Below are 8017 nucleotides of genomic sequence, written 5' to 3' on the forward strand. Positions count from 1 at the left end.
GGTTCTCAGGATCATAAGCTTCTTCTTCAGATGAAGCGTCCTTAGTACTGCCTAGTGCAGCTTGCATTCCAGACAGACTTTAAGAAATCATATTGACTTGCTGAGTCCATATTTTGTTCTGAGAAATCTCTAAGCTTACTCAATTTTTGAGGTGGAAAGAACTTTTCCAAGAAGGCATTGACTAGCTTTTCCCAAGAGTTCAGGCTTTCTTTAGGTTGTGAGTCCAACCATATCCTAGCTCTGTCTTTTACAGCAAAAGGGAATAGCATAAGTCTGTAGACCTCAGAGTCAACCCCATTGGTCTTGACAGTGTCACAGATTTGCAAGAATTAAGCTAAAAACTGATGAGGATCTTCCAATGGAAGTCCATGGAACTTGCAATTCTGTTGCATTAGAGAAACTAATTGAGGCTTAAGCTCAAAGTTGTTTGCTCTAATGGCAGGGATAGAGATGCTTCTCCCATAGAAGTCAAGAGTAGGTGCAGTAAAGTCATCCAGCACCTTCCTTGCATTGTTGGCATTGTTATTGTTTTCGGCTGCCATGTCTTCTTCTTTTTGAAGATTTCTGTTAGGTCCTCTATAGAGAGTAGTGCTTTAGCTTCTCTTAGCTTTCGCTTCAAGGTCCTTTCAGGTTCAGGATCAGCCTCAACAAGAATGCTTTTGTCTTTGCTCCTGCTCATATGAAAGAGAAGAGAACAAGAAAATATGGAATCCTCTATGTCACAGTATAGAGATTCCTTGAGGTGTCAGAGGAAAAGAAGAGAAGGAGGAGGTAGAAGAAGAAGAATTCGAACTTATCAAGAGAGATAGAGTTCGAATTATTGATAGTGGAGGAGTGTTAGCCCTTAAATAGAAGGATGTGAGAAGAGGGGAAGAATTTTCGAAAATAAAGTAAAAGATTTTTAAAATAATTAAAAGAAATTTTGAAAATTTGGTGAATGATTTTCGAAAATTAAATTTGGGAAAGAAATAAAGTGATTTTTGAAAAAGATTTTGAAATTAGAAAGTAAAAAGATATAATTGAAAACTATTTTGAAAAAGATGTGATTAAGAAGATATGATTGAAAAGTTATGATTTTAAAAAGATATTATTGAAAATATATGATTAAAAAATAATTTAAAAAGATTTGATTTTTAAAATTAATGACTTGGCTAACAAGAAATTTAAAAGATATGATTCAGACATTAAACCTTTCTCAACAGAAAAGGCAACATACTTGAAATGTTGAATCAAATCATTAATTGTTAGCAAGTATTTTTTTTGAAAATGGAAAGAAGTTGATTTTGAAAATATATGATTGAAAAGATATGATTTGAAAAAGATTTGATTTTGAAAAATTATGAAAACTTGAAAAAAATTTGAATTAAAAACAAAATCTTCCCTCTTGTATTATCTTGGCGTTAAACGCCCAGAATGATATCCATTCTGGTGTTTAACGCCCAAAATGCTACCCTTTTGGGCGTTAAACGCCCAGCCAGGTACCCTGGCTGGCGTTTAAATGCCAGTTTTCCCTTCTTCACTAGGCGTTTTGAACGCCCAGCTTTTTCTGTGTAATTCCTCTGCTGCATGTTCTAAATCTTCAATTCTCTGTATTATTGACTTGAAAAGACACAAATTAAAAAAAAATTTGAATTTTTAATGATGAGGAATAATCAAAATGAAACTAAGATCAAATAAACAATGCATGCAAGACACCAAACTTAGAAGTTTGTATACTATTGACACTAACAAATTGAGAATGCATATGAGAAACATCAAAGCACTCAAGACAAGAGAATTTAAAGATCAGAGCAAGGAAATCATCAAGAACAACTTGAAGATCAATGAAGAACATAATGCATGTAATTTTCGAAAATTAGAAGAATAAAGACATGCAATTGACACCAAACTTAAAATTAGACACTAGACTCAAACAAGAAACATAAAAATATTTTTTTGATTTTTATGATTTTATAAATTTTTTTGTGCTTTTTCGAAAATTGAGTGGAAAAAAAAACAAGGCTTCAAAATTCTTAATGAGAATTTTCAGGAATCATGCAATGTTAGTCTAAAGCTTTAGTCTAAAAAGATTAGACATGGCTAGCCAAGCTTCTGCAGGACATTACATTCAAGAGCTAAATTGATGAGAATCAATCAGCTTTGGTGATGATGAAAACATCATCTGAAACTCTAGAATTCATTCTTAAGAACTCTGAAGAATAAAATAAAATAATATTACCTAATCTAAGCAACACTATGAACCGTCAGTTGTCCAAACTCGAACAATCCCCGGCAACGGCGCCAAAAACTTGGTGTTGTTGCCGGATCAAAACTTGGCACTGTTATTGCAGGGAACAAATGCGAAATTGTAGTTAGGACATTTAATTCCCCGGCAACGGCGCCAAAAACTTGGTGCACGAAATTGTGATCATCAATGGTTGATTAAAATATAAATAAAACATAAAATAAAGATAGAGATACTTATGTAATTCATTGGTGAGAATTTCAGATAAGCGTATGGAGATACTTTGTCCCTTCCGTCTCTCTGCTTTGCTACTGTCTTCATCCAATCCTTCTTACTCCTTTCCATAGCAAGCTGTGTGTTGGGCATCACCGTTGTCAATGGCTACAGTCTTGTTCTCTCAGTGAAAATGTTCAACGCGCTCTGTCACAGCACGGCTATTCATCTGTCGGTTCTCGATCATGTCGGAATAGAATCCAGTGATTCTTTTGCGTTTGTCACTAACGCCCCACAATCGCGAGTTTGAAGCTCGTCACAGTCATTCAATTTCTGAATCCTACTCAGAATACCACAGACAAGGTTTAGACCTTCCAGATTCTCAAGAATGGCCGCCAATGGATTCTAGCTTATACCACGAAGATTCTGCTTAAGGAATCCAAGAGATATCCACTCAATCTAAGGTAGAACGGAGGTGGTTGTCAGGCACACGTTCATAGGTGAGAATGATGATGAGTGTCACAGATCATCACATTCATCAAGTTGAGGAACAAGTGATATCTTAGAACAAGAATAAGGTGAATTAAATAAAAGAACAATAGTAATTGCATTAATACTCGAGGTACAGCAGAGCTCCACACCTTAATCTATGGTGTGTAGAAACTCCACCGTTGAAAATACATAAGAACAAGGTCTAGACATAGCCGTGAGGCCAGCCCCATGATCTAAGATAGCATAAGACTACTCAAAGATAGCTACCAAGATATAGACCTAAGGACTAAACGTCCAGAGATACGTAACACAATAGCAAAAGGTCCTATTTATAGAGAACTAGTAGCTTAGGGTTTACAAAAATGAGTAAATGACATAAAAATCTACTTCTGGGTCCACTTGGTGTGTGCTTGGGCTGAGCATTGAAGCTTCCATGTGTAGAGACTTTTCTTGGAGTTAAATGCCAGCTTTTGTGCCAGTTCCGGCGTTTAACGCCGGGAATTCTGAAGCTGATTTGGAACGCAGGTTTGGGCCATCAAATCTCGGGAAAACTATGGATTATTATATATTGCTGGAAAGCCCTGGATGTCTACTTTTCAACGCAATTGAGAGCGCGCAAATTGAGTTTTTGTAGCTCCAGAAAATTCACTTCGAGTGCAGGGAGGTCAGAATCCAATAGCATCCACATCCCTTTTCAGCCTCTGAATCAGATTTTTGCTCAGGTCCCTCAATTTCAGCCAGAAAATACCTGAAATCACAGAAAAACACACAAACTCATAGTAAAGTCCAGAAAAGTGAATTTTAACTAAAAACTAATAAAAATATAATAAAAACTAACTAAAACATACTAAAAGCATACTAAAAATAATGCCAAAAAGCGTATAAATTATCCGCTCATCAAGTACTAACAATGAGCTCCTTCAAATAAGTGTATTGGCACTTGTTGCGGCGCTCTATTTGCTCGATCCACTGGTCTTGCCTATCTAACCTCTGAAGGATCTGAAGGAGCAACTGATTGGTGGATGGTGCATGAGGTGTGGATGATGGTAGGGCAGAAGAAGTAGGGGCCTTGAAGGACAGGCCTTCATGCCGGCTCGTGGAAGTTTCTGGAGGTCTGATAATTTCCCATTCAGGACAAACTGATCATCCCTAGGAGACTCCCGCCGCAGAGACCGAATCTGTAACCAACGCAGAAAAAGGTAGCTTGCCCGCGATCTGCACGTGTCCCACAACCTGCCGGATGAGTCGGGGCAAGTTGAGAGATTGCTCTGTAAGAATGCACCGGACGAGAACAGCCATGTCAGCAATGAATGTGGACTCATGAGTACTCAGAAAGATGTAGTGGGACATGATCTGTACCCACACGTGAGCCTCCAAGGTGAGTGCTTGGGCAGAGATACTCTTTGGTTTCGCCCGGTGTTGTCCATAGATCCAGTTGTTGTCAAGTTGGGCGATGACTCCAAGGACACTGTTCCAGTCAAACTGGTATGTCTGGCGCTCAAGCTAGGCCGCTTGATAGGCATCCAACCCCTTTGGACTAGGTGGAAGATCCAGTACTCTCTGAATGGCACCTTCAGAGATAAGGACTTTCTTTTGGCGAACATAGACAGGTTGCAAGGTAGGCAAGTGAAAGTTGGAGTAGAATTCAACTACCCCAAGAGAGATTGGCCTCCCTCGGCTGCCTCCTTGAGAATCCCCACTGTCTTCTTTCAATGCAGGGCACCATAAAGTCAACGAAATGCAATGGAAGGATGAGTAGGTGCTCATTATGATAATTTCTCTCTACTAAGACGGGGATCATCCACTCACAGTGACGGTTAGTTAACCGTGCGGAGTCCCGTGCAGAAAATGCCTTCTCCGCTTCATCAACTCGAATGGTCCTCTTCACCTGCTTGGTAGGTGGCTTGACGCTTGTAGATGATTGTGCCTTGGCCGGTGCTCTTTTAGTTTCTCTATTTGCCGGTGTCATGTCAGAAGCCTTCTCTTTTTCTCTCTTGGTGGCCATCCTGAAGAAGGAAGAAAGAGAAGGAATGTCAAAGATAGATAACTAAAATCTGGAAGGAGAAAAATCCAAGCAATAATAAATGCCAAAGTAAAAGAGGATGTCTTAAAGACATGGTAGCTACAACATGCAAGGAAGACATCAATGAAAATCATGAAGGCATATCATAACAACTGGATGCAAGAGGGCTAAAGCATGCAAGTAACAAGCATGAGAAGAATGGCTCAAGCATCAATAGCAACAATAATATGTAACAAAATAATGAGAACTTTTATGATGACAATTAATGAATAATATACTCAATACACAAGGATTGAAAGGGTTGTGAAAAAGAGGCATTAAAGTGTAAGAATAGCATAGAAAAGAGATCAAAATGCCATAAGAGCTTTTTCACAAACACTTGGTGTGCAATTTAAAAATAGGAATTGAGGTAATTAATCCAAGTGTATATGAAACCCAAAATAATATGTCAATTGTCAAAGTACTCCTCATAATATCCACAAGCTAAAATATAGCAAAATAATCACCAAAATAAAGCTCCAACACCAACATAAAAATATGGAAGATAAAAGAATGAAAAAGAAATTATAAATAACTAAGACAATATAAAATTAAAAATAAATAAAATAATCAAATGCTATAAATAAAAGAAAAGTGAAAAAGTAGAAGAGATGAAGAAAAGAAACCTTAAGATGAAGATGAAAATAGGAAGATGAATGGGAGGAAGAATGAGAGAATGGGAGTAAGAAGGGAAGAAGAGAAGGAAAGAAAATTGTAGCAGCCGGAGTTGGTGGTCTCTGGTGGTAGTCTACCAGTGATGGTGAGAGAAGGAAAGAAGAAGGAAGGAAGAAGTAGAAAGAATGAAGAAGAAAGAAGAAGAATTATGATTAGAGAAAGAAGAGAGGTGTGAGAGAAAAGGAAACTGGGCGGCGTGCTGAATTAAATGACACGGCGCATATGACGTGCACTCGTCGCCCACGCGTACGCGTGGGTGAGCAGAAATGCAGGCGACGCGTGAGCATCGCTCACGCGTACGTGTGACCCATGGTCGTGCCAGACGCACGATTCCAGCCTCACGCCCGCACAACTCTCTGTTCAAATAACTATTTTACGCCGATTTGCATACCACGCGTATGCGACACTGACGCTTACACGTGGATTGGCAAAATTGTAGGTGATGCGTATGCGTGGGTCACGCGTACACGTGGGGTAGCTTGTGCACCAGGCACCCCTCCCACGCGTCTCCAGCTTAACTCTCTGTTCATTTTTCAATATTACCACTTACACATGACGCGTGCGCGTCATATGCACAATTTTTTATATTAAAATAATGCAAAATAGATATAATTATGCAGAACTGGAAATCAACACTGATAGAGATAAAATAGAACTAGTAAAAAGGGAAGATCATACCATGGTGAGTTGCCTCCCACCTAGCACTTTTCTTTAATGTCCTTAAGTTGGATGGTCCACAAGCTCAATCCTCTTCCTTTGCTGGATCCTCCAAGAGGAAGACCTCCAGCTCCGTGTTTTTCTTCATCTTCTCACCATGATATAGCTTCAAACAGTGGCCATTGACTTTGAAGAAGGTGGGGCTTGAATGGTGACTCAGGTGGAAGACTCCATATGGCTCAGCCTTTTCCACCGTATAAGGTCCTTTCCACCTTGATCTCAACTTGCCTGGCATGAGTCTCAACCTTGAGTTATAGAGGAGGACTAAATTCCCAGCTCAAAACTCTCTTCTCTTGATGTTCTTGTCATGCACAACCTTCACCCTCTCTTTATAGAGCCTTGAGTTCTCATATGCTTCTAGTCGAAGGCACTCTAATTCCTGTAGTTGCAGTTTTCTTTCAATCCCGGCTCCCCCCAATCCTAATTTGCATTCCTTCACCGCCCAGTAAGCTTTGTGTTCCACCTCCACCGAAAGGTGACAAGCCTTTCCGTAGACTAGGCGAAATGGACTCATTCCAATAGGTGTCTTGTAAGCTGTCCGATAAGCCCAAAGCGCATCTGCAAGTCTAGTATTCCAGTCTCTTCTATGAGGCTTGACAATCTTCTCCAATATGCGCTTTATCTCTCTATTAAACACCTCGGCTTGGCCATTCATTTGAGGATGGTAAGTTGTCGCCACTGATGAGCGGATAATTTATACGCTTTTTGGCATTATTTTTAGATAGTTTTTAGTAAGTTTGAGCTACTTTTAGGGATGTTTTCATTAGTTTTTAGGCAAAAATCATATTTCTGGACTTTACTATGAGTTTGTGTGTTTTTCTGTGATTTCAGGTAATTTCTGGCTGAAATTGAGGGAGCTGAGCAAAAATCTGAGTTAGGCTGAAAAAGGACTGCTGATGCTGTTGGATCCTGACCTCCCTGCACTCGAAATGGATTTTCTGGAGCTACAGGAGTCCAATTGGCGCGCTCTCAACGGCGTTGGAAAGTAGACATCCAGGGCTTTCTAGCAATATATAATAGTCCATACTTTGTGCGAAGATAGACGACGTAACTTGGCGTTGAACGCCAAGTACATGCTGCTGTCTGGAGTTAAACGCCAGAAAAACGTCATGATCCGGAGTTGAACGCCCAAAACACGTTATAACTTGGAGTTTAACTCCAAGAAAAGCCTCATACATACTTTTTGACGGCATGAGTCTCTAAACTCTATTGTTGGGGGTGAGGAGCTCTGCGGCGTCTCGATGATTTAATACAATTCCTTTGTTTTCCATTCGAACACGCTTGTTCTTATCTAAGATGTTCATTCGCGCTTAATTATAGAGAGGGTGATGATCCGTGACACTCATCACCTTCCTCAATCCATGAACGTGTGCCTGACAACCACCTCCGTTCTACATCAGATTGAATGAGTATCTCTTAGATTCCTTAATCAGAATCTTCGTGGTATAAGCCGGATTGATGGCGGCATTCATGAGAATCCGGAAAGTCTAAACCTTGTCTGTGGTATTCCGAGTAGGATTCTGGGATTGAATGACTGTGACGAGTTTCAAACTCCTGAAGGCTGGGCGTTAGTGACAGACGCAAAAGAATCAATGGATTCTATTCCAACCTGATTGAGAACCGACAGATGATTA

The 8017-nt window shown here is 39.7% G+C and overlaps 1 protein-coding gene across 1 annotated transcript; it reads right to left on the bottom strand.

Annotated features, from left to right (window-relative positions):
- Window positions 1–6660: 6660 nt before the first annotated feature.
- On the bottom strand, window positions 6661–7038 carry LOC107474512 (uncharacterized). Its single transcript, XM_016094140.1, has one exon. It carries the CDS (start codon window positions 7036–7038, stop codon window positions 6661–6663), a length of 378 nt encoding a protein of 125 aa, XP_015949626.1.
- Between the last annotated feature and the right edge of the window lie 979 nt (window positions 7039–8017).

This window comes from Arachis duranensis, chromosome 2 (genome assembly GCF_000817695.3).
Source record: "Arachis duranensis cultivar V14167 chromosome 2, aradu.V14167.gnm2.J7QH, whole genome shotgun sequence".
In the NCBI taxonomy this organism is placed as follows: Eukaryota; Viridiplantae; Streptophyta; class Magnoliopsida; order Fabales; family Fabaceae; genus Arachis; species Arachis duranensis.

What these genes read in the sequence shown, in the direction of transcription:
- LOC107474512 (XM_016094140.1), bottom strand. Translation starts at nt 7,038, where the DNA reads ATGAATGGCCAAGCCGAGGTGTTTAATAGAGAGATAAAGCGCATATTG.